Here is a 17,634-nt window from a genome sequence, read left to right on the forward strand (position 1 = left end):
TCTAAATCATAGTTGACATTATTACAGAACATTAAAAATATGGTAAAAATTTACACATTACATGTAAAGTAGTTAATGTTCTGATTTAATAGTTTGCGAAAGAGATCTGTGGATGTGTTTCCAATTATAGCGGCTTCTCTACCCATCTATTATAAGAATGTAGGTATGGTTACATATACGGAAATGAAGAAAAACCTATACAGCAATACTTTAAGGTCTGAAGTTGGACCGACACGTATCAAAACATTTCAACATGTCACTGGTTTACTAAACTGACAAAGAGCCATTTACAATTAAAAAGAAAAAAAAATCTTACAGACTTATTCTGACGGAAAGTTTCCTTTATTAACAGGCTTTTCAGTTTTGAACCTTACAAGAAGCTTCCTCACGCAGCTGGTACATAGCATGTGTTTGCAGGGTCTTTATCTTAACGTAGACTTGCTTGCTCATATAATAACTCGCTTGGGTTTTCATCCCGTTAATATGACCTCTTTTTTTTCTGGCTCGTTTGAGTTCAAGTTCCTTAAGCCATCCATGAGTTCCTGGCAAAGCATTTGGTCTCCACTTTATACACCTGTTTTATTTTCCAAGGGCAATGAAATGTTCATTATATAGTAACACACAATAAATAACTCACTGTTAACTCTAACGGTAAGAATGGGGAGGGTGCCTATTGCATAGCAATACAGAAAAATCAGGTGAGGCATGGGATAGGAACGGTATGTACAGCAACTCCACTGAATGGGATTTTCCTGTTTGGTTTTTTTCCTTTCACATAATTAACACTAACAAATTCTTCCAGTGTTTATTTTTTTCTTAAAAAAAAAAAAAGGTTTCGCTTCTTGTCTCTCTCACTTACAGAGTAGGTGAAATGGAGAATAAAGCCTTCAATTTGTTTTGTTTTCTTTTGTTTCAGATGCCAGTTTTAACAAACAGAACACAGACTTCCAAAGTGTTTGAACTAGTACCGCTTTTTTCAAATTTTTTTTAACACTGTTGAAGCGAGGCTCTCTTACGTTTTCTTGTTACAAACATTGTCATTGTTCTTGTCCTCCTCCTCCTGGTCATTGTCACCATGGGATTATCATCTTGCCACTTTTCCAAGAATCTTAGCTGCATTTGCAAGACTTGACGATCATATTAGAGAGTTGTTCAATCTTGGGTGTTTTGCCAATGTAGTAGAGAATGGTTAGCGGTTCTAAATCCTGGGACACGCAGCAAGGAGAAGCAGATGCTTCTGGATTTATGGTATTATATAGGCTGAGAACCTGAAAGGACATAGGAAAGAGAACGTAGGAAAAGACCCAGAAAAGGGGGGGGGGCGCAATTACTTTAAAAAGAACCATTCCATAGCGCCATGGTGTTACCTTATCCGTCACAGCACTCAGGAGACAATTTAAAGTAGTTGGGGTTTACAATTTCCTTCTCTTAACCCCCAATTATGGTCAACTTGGTATGTGTTCCTAGTAATCACTGAATTCATCATTTTCCTACAGAATCCTTTCCTCATGCATCGTAAACAAATGATTTTGTAAAAGCTCAGATTGCACAAAATCGCTCATTCAACAGATTTTACAGTTTCCCCAATAATTCTTGACTTTGATCACTGCATTGCCGCACACACTTGCCAGGCCCTCGAAAAACTTGGTCCTCTTAGTATTTGCTCTGGTGTCTACACTTCCTTGTAACCGAGTGTCTATTTCCAATTCCCACCAAGGTTGGAGTTCCCTTAAGCTCAGAGACTCTATGGACTTTGTTTTGACCTCATAGCCCTAAGAAGGCAAAATGAGACTGCTGTGTTCTGTGAAGAAGCGAATACACGAAGTAGAAGAATTACAGGCTTGATTAAAACTCCCATCAGAGCTTTAATCTACCCTTAGGTATAGAAAGAAACATGTCTGCATGTGAACCCTCTCTGTGCTGTGTCTTTGTGGGCCAATTTAATGTCACCTACATTTTCGTTTAAAAGAAAAAAGATACAAGTATTTTCATTTATTATTGCTTCCTAAATATGAGTAAGAATTAAGCAGTTAAGAGCTAATTAAGAATGACACCAGGGCGCCTGCGTGGTTCAGTGGGTTAAGCGTCTGCCTTTGGCTCAGGTCATGATCCTGGGGTCCCGGGATCGAGCCCCGCATCGGCTCCCTGCTCACCAGGGAGTCTGCTTCTCCCTCTGCCCCACCCCCCCACATGTGCTCACTCTCATGTGCGTGCTCTCCCTCTCTCAAAAATAAATAAAAATCTTTAAAAAAAAAGAATGACACTAAAAGCAAGCTCTATTTTTAATTATTCACTTTCTTACATTTTGCTTAAAACAACAACAGTAGTAATAATCAACCCCTCCATTAGATTTCACGTGGTAAATGGTCGTGCTTAAGTTGGAGGGCAGATAGCCAGTCCCAGAGTGGAAAGAAGAGAAAGTTCTAGAGCTAGTCCCATATCCTTAACTCCGTTTTATATCGAAGGGGGTTTGGGACTTTTACCAATGGAAGTATGTAGGCTCCCCAGTGATGATAAAGAGACATTTCCAAGGATGCCATTAATGTGTTAGTCAAACAGCAAGTGACCTTTTCCTCGAGATTCACTGCGAGTTTTTCAGCCTAAGACAGAAGATCTGTTCAGTGTGGCAACACTGACTACTTTATTAAGCTACCTCTGGCTTCTTGGGTTGCCGTCCAAACCACATATTTGTGACCATGACAGTTATTCTTCGTCTCTCCTTGAAAAACAAGCACGGTCTCAGCCTTCACACACTCCCTCTGTGTATCGGGGAGGGGAATTATGTTTCTATTTGGCACTGGGGCCTTGCCCACATTATAGCTACTGTTGCCACGGCCCAGTTGAAACAGCCTGGCCAGAGAGCTCAGACAAAGGGACAGGCATGAGCAAGCTTTCCTCACATGGCCAAGCACATGGTCAGCCTGGAGTGCCAAAATCTACAGGGGAGTTGGGAAAACAGCTGAAGGAAGGAGAGCCCTAGTTGCCAATTTAAAGCCTAGCATATGTAGGCATGTACAAATAAATAGACTTCATGTTCTACTAGCACGTGATTTTTCAAAGGAATTAGAGAGGAATTTTATAAGACAGATTGTCTAAAATAATTGATAACCCCCAAACTCTTGAATTGAGCCGAGCACATTATGTGATCCTTTTGGCAATAGACTCATTTTCCTACCCTGCAGTGAAGGCAATTTTTCTAATGCCTCTTTAATAAGGAGATTTACAGAGGCATAACCCCAATGTGTAGCCACATTTCAGGAATTAGACTCAGTAAGACAGAGCAAACGGAGTCGTTGGTTATAAAACAAGGAAGCCTGCATTCCAAGTTTTGGTTTGTCACCAACTGCTTGATCCTGGCCAAGTCATTTACACGATCTAGACCCCAATTTCTTTAAGTAAAGTGAAATGTTTGGACAAGATAATTTATGAAGTCCTTTCTATCTCTAAAATGCTACATTATGAGGTACCAGGAAAAAGCATTAGGACAAGCATCATTATGACACAGAAAAAGTCTTTGCTGATCTGGGCTATAACCCATGGCCTCCCATCCAGGACTGGCCCTCTGAATTAGCTTTCTAACCTCCCTGAAGTAATCTGACAAAATATTTAGATTCTTGTGTACTTTAGAGATATTCAAAAAGACTTGGAAATACTAATTTTCAAATCATTTTCTCTTATTTCATCTTTTTGCTCTTTATAGCTGCTCTTGAGTTTGGCATTGTTATTTTAAAGACCATTTTAACATAAACATTCCATTTTACTGATAAGAAATTGAGGTATTGAGATTTCGAGAAGTCAAATGACTTTTTAATTGCCATACACTAGTGAGTCACTATGCCAAAGCATCAACCCAGGTCCTCAAAGTTCTTTCCACTGTGACAGTCCTTGATGTAGATGATGACAGCCCCTTTTTTTAAATGGGGACCTAGGTCCCTTCACATCCAAGCTGTACATGACCCCAAGTGATATATTGCTTCCAAAAGATTTTCAATAGCTACCAATTGCTTACAATATAAAATAAAGAAAAAAATTCCCAAAACTGCCTTCTGATTGCTTATCATTGAATTGGGAAGGCAAAACCTACTCTTCAAACTGATCAGTGTTATTTCTGATTTCACCCACTCCCCACATTCTTCTTCACCACTCAAGAGGATTTCTCCAGGACCCATTCATGTGTGATGCTGAACAGGCACCAGGCTAATCAGAATTCACTGGACATACTATCGGCAGGTACACATCAGCAACTCAGAAGAGACAGAGGCAAATACTTACCCTACTGTGCTGAGTGTCCGAACTCCATAAATATGGGCACGCTCCAGCACAGAAGTTGGCATTGTACCCTTTAGGTTCATGTATCCATTTCCACCCAAGATCCCTCTTGAAATCTATGTAAAGTGGACGGAGGCAGCAATTATCCTGCACATTTCTGTTAGAAGAAAGAGCAGTGGAGATTTTACAGCTGATTTCCTCCCATCCCTCATTCCAAGCCAGAAAAATGACTCCTTCACTCATTCAAACAGCATCCAATGAGCAAGTATCATGGGCTAGGTTTCAATGGTTTTATAGTAATCTCAAATGACTTTCACGATGGAATGTCATGGTGACCTGCTGGACTACTTTCCCTTAGGAATTCTATACCCCTAGTCCCTTGGCTGTGACCTTGAAAATCAAACCTTTTCCTTGAATGACCAGATAGAAGTAGAGGGGAGGCTGAAGAGACCAATTCCCCCCTTCCAACCAACACTGGGCAGTTTTGCCAGTCAGCCTCGATTGCCCTTTCAAATATAAAACGAATGAAGTACAATAGCTATTTTCAAAGAACCATCTGAGGCCTTTTCCTTTGAGAATGAATCCATTATTGCATCTCATGTCGCTAGACCCGGGAATGAGCCAGAGATCAAGACACGTGGAGCCTCGCTCAGTGCAACCTCTGACTCTGGCGAGCAAAAAAAAGCCATTTGACTCATGAACTCTTGGAGCACTTTATCAGTGAGGACCCCTCACTGTCCCATAGCTCCCCAAATAAGGAAAGAAACTTCCTCTTAGGAGGCTTGATAAGAAACCACAGGAGAACACTCACACTCTCTCCTCCATGAACTCTTACAGGAGGAGGAAATAAATTTGTGTTGCTTTCACCTCTCTCAGATTCTGCAGCTAATGACACAATAAATAGCATTCTTCTTCTATTTCTCTCATCTCTGTGAAAAAGGGTATGGCCATGGGCACTGTACTGTGGGGGGTGAGGCTTCATACAGATGGTGAGTCTTTCCAGTTAAGGATCTGCCATCATATCCCTCAAGTAACCTTATATTTGCTCGGGGGAGCAGGGAGCTCATTTTCTTCTTCAGCCCCAAAGTGCTTCAGAGGTATGTGGGAAAAAACTTCAGGGGAATAATTTTCTGACTTCATACTTGGTTCATTGCAAGGGGCTGAGGAATACCACACAGAAAACCCGTTCGAAGCCTCTGGGAAGAATGCCGTTAGGAAGTATGGCGGCTATCTTGTACTATACCTGGCCTTAAGCAATGAGTGGAGTTTAGGTCAACTTATAAACAAAGACAAAGGCAGTGTAAGAGGTAACAGATGTAAGTACTTTGTTTTATTTTTATTTCCTTTACCTAAAACAATAGGCTGCATCCAAAGCACGCTTCTTCCGCCGGTTGGACTGTTGTGACTCAAGTCTGTAGGAGGGCAACAACATTAGCAGGAGATGTGGGGTCTTCCCACTGTTTTTTTTCCTAGTGGACTTTATAGTTTTCTGATCACCACTGGTATATGTGGAGGTGCCATCAATACCTTGAAAAAATGCATTTGGGTAACAAACATTTAGCTTTACCTTCATCAAATATAACCAGCCATTCTTTTTTCCTTTGTATCTTGTCACAAACAGCCGTGATGACCTCACAACAGCATCATCAGCTGGCTACCGTCATTCCCCACGGAAATAGACATGGCATGAGGAGACAATCGCAGGCGACAATGAACGCTTCTCACTGAGGCGCCTGTCAGGAGGCAGTTCAGTGTCCAAGGCAGGGCTGTTGGTTATGAAGGTCACTACAGAAGAAGCCTTTGACCATAGTCCAAGGGCAACCTAGGTAGTTTATTTTAGTCAACCCTCAGTGCAGGCTGTGTTCAGCCCCTCAGCGACTGAACGCACAGCAAAAGAACATGCCTTGTCACCCGCCAGTTCCCTCTCTTCCTCAGACTACTCAACTCAAAAGACTTTCCTCATGAACACAACCCGAGACTTACACGAAACTGCAGTGAATTAGGTTCAAGTGAAACAGAAGTCACCCTTACCTAATGCTATTTGGGGAAGCTGTGAAGAAAGGGCTTTTTCATTTATTTTATGGCATCCTCAACACTTTCCTGATTCCTTCTGAGATTTAGAAACTCGAGCTCCCCAAAGCATGCTCAAGAGACTGCCAGTTTAAGCATTTAATCTCCACACTCTAGAGAATCATGGCTAGGTTAGAGACTGAAATAAATCTCTGGACCTCCGGGAGTATTTTTCCATGAGCAAGGGCCACTGTAGCCTTCTGCAAGTGGATGGAGGTCCCGGGTGGCGGTAGCTGGGGAAGGGGAGTCAGCTCCCTGGTGAGGTGGTATGGGGTCACTGTGGCACGAGCACACGGCCGGCTTCCCTCTTACCTCACATTGTCCAAATTGGTTAGCTAATCGGGGAAGCAACTCCAACCCTTGGCATCTCCTCATTCTCCTTGACCTTTGGCTAATCACTGAGAGATGAGCAGGAACAGGGAAAAACTAAAGCCTCCTTATGTCTTTATAAACTATTCTAAAAGTCCAGTCAGGAAGCCACTGGAAATACTGGGCACCAGCTAGAAACAGTGGAGGAGACAATCACAGGCGACAATGAACGCTTCTCACTGAGGCGCCTATCAGGAGGCAGTTCAGTGTCCAAGGAAGGGCTGTTGGTTATGAAGGTCACTACAGAAGAAGCCTTTGACCACAGTCCAAGGGCAATGATACATGCAAGGTGAGGTAAAGAGGGTATGGTATGAGGGGATTCCCAAGTGAAATACGGTTGTAGGCCTCCTGACATTGCGCTTGGGGCATTATCAATGGATGCCCTTGAATGTACGCTATCTTCTGCTATCATATCAGCATAGCTGGAATGTTGTCTTGCTTAAATGAAGAATAAAGGGCTTAACTGACTAATAGTTTGGAAAGTTGATGAATCAGTCAGTTAGGACTGCCAAGTCTTCACTGGGCATGGAGCAGTGTAAACAGGTCCCAATTGCTTGGTCCCAATCCTTTCTGCCTTTATATAGATCTTTCTCCAACCTTATCTTTACCCAAAGAATTACAGCTCCCCAGGTCTCACCAAACAATCCCGTTTTCACATGCAAACCGACTTCACCCCCCATGAGATTATCAATATAGGCCCTTCCCTCCCCCACGTCGTATGACCAAGTTTCAATTACCTGCAAATCTTGCTTCTAGCTCTTCGCTTTTATTGGGAATGATGTAATTATTAGATGGTACAAAGGTGCAGCAGGGACAGTGCAAACTTATTTTAAATCCCAGGTTTCTGTCTGGAAAACATGAAGTCAAGGAGGTCATATGGATGTGTGACAATAGCCTTAACTCTGCAATCAACTTACAGTAACGTGGGGCCACTGAGCATCTAGGGGCGAGGACAGAGGGCGGCTGTAACCTTTATGGTGGAGCCATTCATGGACGGCGTCAGTCACGTCAAAGGAAAGCCATTCGCCTTCTGCTCTCGTCTTGACAACTTTACTGTCAATGTAGCGCTGGGTTGGAGACGTTAAATCTTTGGATTTGAGAATCTAGAGAAGGAGAGAGAAAGGGAACAAGCTCAGTTGGCATAAGGTCAGCATGACTAACCCAAAACCATTAACAGCATTGCAATTCATTATCTAAACTGAGCTCCGCTCTGGTGCACCCATGTACCGTCCTCTGACAGCATGTGTGCGTAAAAGCGTGACACCAGGCCACGTGCCATGAAAAATAGAGCTCCTAAGTCAGCTGTGTGTTATGATAAAGGTGACAGGAACCATAAAGCCAAGTGTCTAAGAGAAAGTGACAGTCATTATTTTACTTTGCTGACATAAGCTTTGTAAGATTTCAGCCATAAATTCTATGCTATTAGGTTAATGGTTTTGTTGTTCTGCTTTTTAATTTGGGGAGCTGGGAGGTGGGGAGGTACAGGAGGAGCGGGCCAGTCCAGAGGATTGGACCCATGATCACGCTCTAAAGGCCCCGAATTATAAATCTCCTTCTAATAAAGAGGAAAAGGTCCTAACCCTGGTTCCTAAATCCACCCACATTAATACATGTGGCACACCTCAGCTTCTGAGGTAAGTCTCCAGCTGGGATTTTTACTCTCCATGTGACTTGTTATGATTGATAAAGACATTCCATCTCCTGCAGACAAAGAATGAATTGGGGCAGGAGCAGTCTGGCACAGTGTGACTGAGACTCTGAAAGCCAATCAGCCTGAACACTGAGACTTTCGAAGGATTCATTTAGTTCAAATATGTAAAGAGCAAGTGCATTAGTATGTTCTTGGGTTTCTATAAGAAGTGAACACTTTAGGTGGTTTTTAAAAATTCTGTCTCTAAATGATAGTGTTTTATGAACCAGTCAAACCAAGATCTCAAAAGTCTCCTAGAGCTCTATTAAATCCCTACCCAAAACTGTATCTTGCCTTCCCTCAGTACTTAGGGGCTTTTACTGCCCTTCCTGATGTTGAGTCTAACTATTCTGGGCTTGTTTCATGCATGTGGGTTGGTGTCTCCAACAAGTTCATAAGCTTCCCCAGGGCAGTGATCACGTCTTCAGTTTGACACCATTTCCAGGCACAGCACTCAATTTAATCAGTGTCTATTGAATGACTATCTGAATATCTAGAAGACTTACTTACTCTCCTTTCAACCTTGCAAAACAAAAAAGCATAATCATCCTGCTGATTTTAGAAGGCACTTTTCTTCCATGTGCATACATGACTTGTTTCAGGTAATAGCAACAAATGCTTCCTAAAATATTTGGCATTAGGGTAGACTTTTTTTTTAAAGTCTAGCAAGATTAAGTTTAGAAAAGAAGAGATTCTCACAATGGAACTTTGGGGGGGCCCTCAAGGGACTGTAGACAGAACCTACTCTACCGTCTTGCCCCTGAGGGTCAACACACCCCACTAAGTGAAGACGATCCAGAGGCAATCATGATCCTACCACAGGCAAGAGACGTTCTTGGTGAATTAAAAGAAGCAAGTAAACATGGTTTGAGGGCTGGGCACACTGGGCTCTGGGCTGGGCACACATTATTTCATTTCGTTTCATCCTCCAAACATTTCTGTAAAGTAGATTGAGAAAACTGAGACTCAGGGAGGTTCGGTAACCCACGCAGTGCCTTATGGTGAACACGCAGGGAGAGGATGCCAAGCAATCCCCTAATTTCCCCACTTCAGTGCTGGATTTTGAAGACCAAAGAGTTATGGGGGTCAGATTTGAATCACATTTCATCCCTACCCCCTTCCAGATGACAAAAAAACATTCAGGGATAGAAGTAAAGATTTTTTAATAAGATTAAAATAAATGTTGGAACAAGATGGAAATATAATGTGTGGAATGTATACACAGTTAATGCCGACATAAACTCATCACTTTAAAGATACAGCTTCACAGCAGCCCAATCCTCTGTAAATTAAACCTTGCCTTGAAAACACTCCCAGTTGGGCAAATAAGACACCACATATCCAATCTATAATAAATGGTATCCAATTTATAATAAATAGTATAATATTTAACCTAAGCTAGGATAAAACAACAGTTGAGAAGTTTTCAGGCATTTCCATCTGCCTCACTGCTTAAAAATTAGTAGCAAGTCCAGCATGCATTTTTCTGATTTTAAATTTCTTCCCCTAGTGGACCTCCTATACTGAGGCATTATTTCATAATGTTTTTATATTTGCCTGCTCCTAATCAGAACGATATATGTCTCATTCATCTTCATATCCCTAACACTTCGACACAATGTCTGGAACAATACATTGCTTTCATTGTTGTATTAATTACATATTGTGTGTGTGTATATATATATATATATAATCAAATGTCTATGATATCTATCTCTGATATAAATATCAGCGAAGACACAGAATTTTTTTAAAATGACTGTATTGACCAAATGGGCAGAAAAAACACATACCAGCAAATCTATGGAAATTCTTCACCTCAGAGAGAAGGGGTAATCCTAGATGATCTTGCTTTAAAAGCAGACCAAAAGGGAGCAAAGAGATTCTGAAACTTTTTTTCTTTCTTAAATCTCATCTTCTAGTAAGTGCTTCCTCAGCCACAAAACACCAGTAGGTTCTGACAGTGGACAACTTCATATTCTCACCTGACTGATAGGTCCTCTATGTCTTTTTGCTAGTTCAAGAACAAGCCCATTTAAACCACCCAAGAATGACAGCTAGTTAGCTGCACAATTCTGAAACAGAGAGAGGTGGCTTTGGTCTTGTGGGTTTGCTGTCTCAAACTTTATGGCCAAGGAGTTCTTAAACTCACTTGTTGCAACCGAACTCCATTCGTTCTTACCAAGTCCTCAGTGGAAACAGGAAACAGCTGCTTTCCATCACTCATAGACTATCCCTCATATTCTTGGAGACTATTATTAAGTCCCCCTCAGCATGCCCACTCTCTCTCTCTAAGCTAAATAAACTCTGTTCCTTTAGCCCATATTTAGAGGGGCAATTTCCCAAGCCTTTAATCACTTGGGTCACTAACTAGGATGAATGGTGCTCTATGAAAGTACTCCTCCTACAACTTCGTGGTGTTGTTTCAGAACTGGCTAGAAAACCTTCTAATCACATCTCAAAGTCTGAAATCTTAACTTGAAAGGTATCTTCTTTCTAAGAATAGGCACAGCCTCCCTATTCCCTGTTTATCTTCCATTTATCACCCACACAAAATTAAACTGGAAGGGAAGAAAATCAACCCACTGCTATTATCAATTAGGACTTCCTTAAATTCAAGAGTTTATACAAAAATGACTAGATCAGTCAACTTCCCACTCCATTTTAGCCTTTGTTGTCATCTTTCTCCAGTCTCCCAACAAGTGTATTGAACGTGAACAGTCGTGGATCTGCAGCTGTTGTTTTTTTCTAGAACCAGAGTTGCTTCTAAATTCCTCTATACATCGCATATCATGACAAAGATAGTTTAGCTGAATACTAGACGATCTCTTAACTGGCTTCTACTTAACTAGTCAGATTAACAGGTATTCTCCATTTGCTCTATAATATATATTGGCTTATGCTGGGGTTCATTGCTGGAAAATTACTCTCTAGTATGTTCCAAAAACTTCTGGTCTTACCCATTGAGTTGTATGCTTAGCAAATATCAACTGTGTATGTTTCTAAACCTGTGTATGATAGTTGGACTTGATATTGTAATTATCCAGGGAAATCAAATGGTCTAGAAATGATGAAACACAGACGCCAAAGTTAAGAGAGCTGTTGCTTCTGTGAAAACCAAGTTGAATGCTTTGGAAATTCTTCACTACAGACAAGTTGCTTTAAAAACACTTAAAAAAAAAATGGTTTGGCGGTTCCTCAAAAAGGTAAACACAGAATTACCATTCGATTCAGTGATTCCACTCCTAGGTATATAACCAAAAGAACTGAAAGCAGGGACTCAAACAGATACTTGCGCCCCAATGGTCACAGCAACATTACTCACCATAGCTGAGAAGTGAAAACAACCCTAGTGTTCATCAATAGATATACAAACAATATAAATAAAATGTACTATATACACATAACAGACTATTATTTAGCCATAAAAATGAACAAAATTCTGACACATTACAACACGGATGAATCTTGAAAACATTATGCTAAGTGAAATTAGCCAGATACCAAAGGACAAATAATATATGATTTCACTTCCATGAGGCACCTAGAATAGGCAAATTCATAGAGATAGAAAGTAGAATAGAAGTCACCAGGGGCGGTGAGTAGGGAAAACGGGGAGTTACTATCTAATGGGTGCAGAGTTTCTGTTTGGAATGATGGGAAATTTCTGGAAATAGTGAGAGGTAGTGGTTGTATGACACTGTAAATGTACTTAATGCCACTGAATTATATCCCTAAACAATGGTTAAAAGGTTAAATTCATATATGTTTTACCACACCTAAGTCTTTTCCTAATTTCAGATGTCAGAGAGACGGCTATAGAAGAAATAACAAAAGGAATATCATAAAAACCTAGAAGGATCCTGGGGTGCCTCAGTGGCTCAGTTGGTTAAGCATGCAACTCTTGATTCCAGCTCAAGTCATGATCTCAGGGTTATAAAATCGAGCCCCGCGTCAGGCTCCATGCTTAGCATGGAGTCTGCTTGGGATTCTCTCTCTCTCTCTCCCTCTCCCTCTGCTCCTCCCCACCCCCCATTTGCTTTCTAATCAATCAATTAATTAATTAATTAAAAAACAAACAAAAAACAACCCTAGAAGAATCCTGCTCTCAGGTTGTTCAACAAATTATCCTGAAACTTCTTTCTTCTTCAAAGAAATGAAAAACTAGAAATTGTAGATGATACATAATGGATGTGGTTCATGCAAAAAATACTACCTGGATTGGCAGTAGGCAGAGGCATAGTCAAAGAAAAGTCCTTGGTCTTTTATAAAACACTCAGCACGTAAAGTGTGTGTGTGTGTGTATACATATACATATATATGTTTTAAGTTAAAATATTTATTCCCCCCACTCACTCCCTCCTGTTTCTATAATCCCCTGCCTTGACTTTTTTCTTTAAATAACAGACCAACAACTGTTTCTGATTGACTTAGAAAGGAGAGCCTCTAATATATTGAAAATGAAATTTAGCTGCCTCTCGCTTAGCTACCACCCACAGTGGTATGAATGCTACCTACCTTCGTTACATTATTGATATACACACGTTATCTATAATATGTGCAAAATACCCACATACTGCCTTTGGCAAGGCTCTAAACTCTTCACTGAATTACAAAACTCCCTACACAAAAGGATCCATTCATCTCTCTGCCACTGGAAAGCAGCCAATCAGGAGTGGATCGAGGCAAAAGTCACTGATGTTACCCAATAGTTCAGGGCAAAAAAAAAAAGAGAGAGAGAGAAAGAAAGAAAGAAATAGAAGACTAGATGCAAAATTACAGCCAGAGGAAATCTTAGTCTTAAAGGAGTAGCGTTGTCAATCAACTCAGGATTTGGCTTAGACACCAGGGGCGATACCTAGTCCTCTCCTATGAGACACTGCAAAGAGGTATAAGAAAGCATTAAGAATTCCATTTTACTTTGCATATTCAGACATCAACAGACCTACAGGAGAACTAGGGGGCCAATTCAACCCCTACTTCTAATGCAAAGGTAAATTTAACAATAGGGCTGTAGAGAAAAATCCAACACCCGGGTAACTAGTTGTTGTTTTTAAATGCATTCAATGTTTTTAATGTACTTAACATTTAAATGTTTGCAGTTTCTGGCACAGAGTGATTAGCAGATGCTGAATTAAACATTTACTCTGTTGGCCACGAGCACATTCTCTCAGATGTGCCTGACCCCACATTCTTTAACTTCCCTATCATGAAGTATCAGTGTCAGAAAGGCACTAGAAGGCCATCGGCTCCAACCCATACAATTCATTCATTGACATCTTGGTCTGTGTCTGAAGACTTCCCGTGACAGCGGACTCATGACTTCTTGAGAAAGGCCCTCTCACTTCTGAATAATTTGTATGTTGTAATCCTGCCTTCTCTTGGATTTAAAGTCTTCACCAGCTAGTCTTACTTAATAATAATATCATTACCTCATATTTGTGCTATCATTTCTGGTTTTTCAAATATTTGCACACGTTCCTGTTTTTTGGTCTTCACAAAAACCCTGCGGGGTGGACATCACGGCCCGTCATCTACAGTCTGCAGCCAAAGGGAACGAAGCCTGAGATACTTACCTGGGTGACCACAGCCCTGTAGGAAAAGTCTGGACTAACATTCTGCCCCCTTCATCCCAACAGAGAGAGCTTCCCCATATTGTGTTTTGTTCTCTGGAACAAGATCTAAAATTCTTTCTCTTCTACGTCAGGCCCCAGTCACAGAGGCGACTTCTCTCAACGGCTTCCTTCAGAACCAGGTTTGAGGTACTTCATCGTCCTTGTCAAGCCCCCTTCGATGTTCCTCTTATAATTACTTCCTCAACACCCTCAGACGCCGTCTAGCAGGATGTAGGGAATATTACAGAATGCGCCGCGTGTGGCAAAGAGCGGCTGTTGCTTCCCTCGTTCTGGTCACTATTTTTAATGCAAACTATTTACTTTTGGCAGCAGCCTCATCACACCATGGAGTCAGAGTAAACTTCTTATAAAATAAAACCTTTGTCCTGACACAAACTGTTAAGTCAGATTTTCCATCCCGAATCCTTTCTGGGATGACATGGAATAAAGAGAAAGAAATGAAGGGAGGCAAAAGGGAAGGGAAGGTTGGTTTATCTAGCCGCATGGTTCTCTAACTTCAGTCTGCATTAGAAACATGTGGACGGCTTATGAAATAAAACACAGCCTGCTGAGCCCTAAGCCCCCACACTTTCTGACCTCATAGGGATGAGACTGGGGCCCAAGAATTTGCATTTCTAACATATTCCTAGGTGATGTACAAGCTTGCTGGTCGACTCTGCGAACCACAGCTCTAGTCTATGTTTATGCAATTCATTCTTGAACGTAAATGCAAATTACACGTTATCTCTGTTAATTTGGAACTTCTTATTTGAGCCTCATCTTCGTTTTTAGCCTCTCGGGAGCTCTCTGAATCCTGTTTGCTACTCAACACACACGCTATTCTTCTTAGCCACATAGGACCAGCAACTACGTGCTTCATCAGGATGATGATAACAGCATTAAGTCACCTAAGGCCAAAACCATAACCTGTTGCTGGATCCGTGGGTCCTTCTTTCCTGGTTGGCCCTGTTTCTTTAATCAACACTCCATGGTTATGTTATATATAGCAGAAAAAAGTATAACTTCACTGGTGTGAGGTGTGAGGCCCAGTTTAGTCCAGGAGTCTTGTCCATTTTTGCCAACTGACAATCCAATCCTGTGGTCCCTTAGGTTTCTTTGAAGAACCCCATAGGGCTTGCCAAGTGCCTTTGGAAATCGTTAATGTAGCAAAAAGTTTCATAGGCTCTGAAGTCAGGCAAACATAAACTAGCACTTACTGAAGCTGTGATTTTCTTCTGTATGAAATGGGTTAATAAAACCCACCTTCTATGGTTGTTAAGAGAATTAAGTAACACATGAGGGGGGAAAGGATCTATCACATTGCTGGCATTCAATAAATGTGAATTATTATTATAATTTACGTTGCTTATCTGGTCGAAATCTTCCAGAGGCTTCTACTGTCTAGTGAATAAACTCCAGATCCCGTAGTTTAGTATTTAAGACAAACTTGCCACCCATCTATCATCCTAAACTTGCCTCTCATCCCTAGAAAACTAATCTAAACACCATCCCTAAAACGTATACTCCGTGTCCCATCTGTGTGTGTAGACTAGTATCCCTGTCCAAATGCCTTTCCCACTCTCCCAATTTTTACTTAAAAACAAAAACAAACTTAACAATAACAACCACCTTTCTATTCTTCAGCCCAGCTTTTCAATGAAATGGTTACTTTCACTCTGAAAGCCCTTTGCCCGTCTCGGTCCCCCAGCAATCACTGTGTGTGCCAAGCATTTAGCCCCTCGCATACAGTGGCCTCAAGAGTAATCCCGCCCGTGCGTAAATGTCCATTTCTTCCAAGGGAAAAGCAAGCTCCTAAAAGAGAGAGGGAAATATAACTTATAACTTATTACATCTTATAACTTATTACATCCCCATAATCCCTGTACTCTAGTTTGCTGACGCCGGAGGCTTAAAGAATACATATTCATTGATTTCATTTTAGAGATTTGTCTCTCTGGGTTGAAATCTTGCTAACATCAACCTTTCCCCTCACGCAAACAGACAAACAGAACACACTCCTGAGGGTGTTTCTCGGCGTCTCTGCGGGAGGACCAGGTGATTCTCCAATGTATCACTTGCACTGACCGCGGAGGTGCCCTTTGCCCACCTGACAAAAACCAAAACCAGCCTGTACGGTCTGAACTATTTTATATGCTCGGCTCATTGGTTTAGTTATTCATTCATTTGTTGAGTAATTGCTGGCCATCTTATACATGCCTGAGTCCTCATTTATTCACCTGTTCCAATTTATTTGGTAGCTCACTTCCCCCAGTCTCGTTCAGCAGTTAAGCACTTGCTGTGAGCAAGGCACTGCCCTTCTGTCCAGCACAATAAATTGGTCCCTGTTCTTAAAAGAGTCCACGCTCTAGTAAGGGAACGCGACCTCCCAACAACAACTGAAAGCCATGTGTTCACAGGCCACAATGAGGCCACTGATGAAGGCCATGACCAGGAGCAAGGAGAGAATGACCCACAAAGTGCAGAGGTAACTACTGCCATCTGGAAAGGCTGGCAAGGACCCTGGGCACCGTGAGAACCCAGTCCAGACCACAGACATGTGCTGGCTCATTACAAAAGAGAACAAATAAATGGCATCTTCCTTTCTCTGCAGGGCTCCTTCCTCCATCCTAAGCACCGGAAGCTTGAACTTCGGAGAGTTTGCCCCGTAAGTGTGTTAGACTCCCAGGGGCTGCCTGAGCAAAACACCACAAACTAGGGGCCTTGAAAGAGCAGAAATGTCCTCTCACAGTTTTGGGGGCAAGAAATCAGAATCAAGGGCCATGTTTCCTGGGAAGCCTCCCAAGGGGGATCCTTCCTTACCTCTCCCAGCACCTGCTGTTTCAATGGTAATCTTTGGCATTCGTTGGGTGCAAGTTACCTACTTCGATCTCTGCCTCTGTCTTCACGTGGCATTCTCCCTGTGTCTCTGCCTTTACACGGTCATCTTCTTATAAGGACACGGACCATACAGAATGAGGGGTCTTCCCCTTACTACAGCACGACCTCCCTCTGACTTAACCAATTGTATCTACAATGACTCTATTTTCGGGAAAGGTCACATTCTGAGGTCCTAGGGATTAGGACTTTAACACAATCTTTTTTTGAGGGAACGCAATTCAAGCCATAACAATAGGTATTTGTAGGTTACACTGCATTGAGTATGTTCTAAATGCTCTGACCATGAAGTCCTTCAAAACAAAGGCTGTGCTGACTCTTATTGTTCCACAAAGTCTTTCCCACTGAATTTGCATAGTCCGTTCTCAGTAAATGCGTGTTGACTAGCAGCCTTCATTAGAAAGACAGACACCATCAACTGACAGATAAGCCCTTGAACAAGCCAACTTTTATACTATAAATTTGGAATTTCATGCACACACATCACAGAGGTTATGCAGGCGTGTGTGTTGGATGTATACATGTATGTGTGTGTACGTATTTATCATACATATGTATATGACAAGGAGGACAGAAAGAATCACCAGTGTAGGCAACTTTATACCGTATTTCATTTACCCTTTCTATTTAATATATGTCACTGTGGAATGAAAATAAGGGAGAAAAAGCAAGAAAGGGAATTTCAAGTAACAGAAAGTAGGGCTTCGGGGCGCCTGGGTGGCACAG

The 17,634-nt window shown here is 41.6% G+C and overlaps 1 protein-coding gene across 3 annotated transcripts in view; it reads right to left on the reverse strand.

Annotated features, from left to right (window-relative positions):
* Positions 1 to 323: 323 nt before the first annotated feature.
* Positions 324 to 17,634, reverse strand: part of TGFB2 (transforming growth factor beta 2) — a 77,453-nt gene continuing 60,142 nt past the window's right edge. For 2 of the 3 annotated variants that reach the window (XM_008685675.2, XM_008685674.2), the window contains 5 exons: positions 7,679 to 7,811; positions 7,446 to 7,556; positions 5,619 to 5,796; positions 4,273 to 4,426; positions 324 to 1,268 (listed from right to left, as the gene is read on the reverse strand). In XM_008685675.2, coding sequence (XP_008683897.1) covers positions 1,110 to 1,268; positions 4,273 to 4,426; positions 5,619 to 5,796; positions 7,446 to 7,556; positions 7,679 to 7,811 — 735 coding nt within the window. In that variant the 3' untranslated portion in view covers positions 324 to 1,109. The remainder of the gene's footprint in view (positions 1,269 to 4,272; positions 4,427 to 5,618; positions 5,797 to 7,445; positions 7,557 to 7,678; positions 7,812 to 17,634) is intronic. The other variant, XR_005836320.1, reaches the window with a different exon arrangement.

The sequence above is a fragment of the Ursus maritimus genome, unplaced genomic scaffold (genome assembly GCF_017311325.1).
Source record: "Ursus maritimus isolate PB19 unplaced genomic scaffold, ASM1731132v1 scaffold_2, whole genome shotgun sequence".
Classification (NCBI taxonomy): Eukaryota; Metazoa; Chordata; class Mammalia; order Carnivora; family Ursidae; genus Ursus; species Ursus maritimus.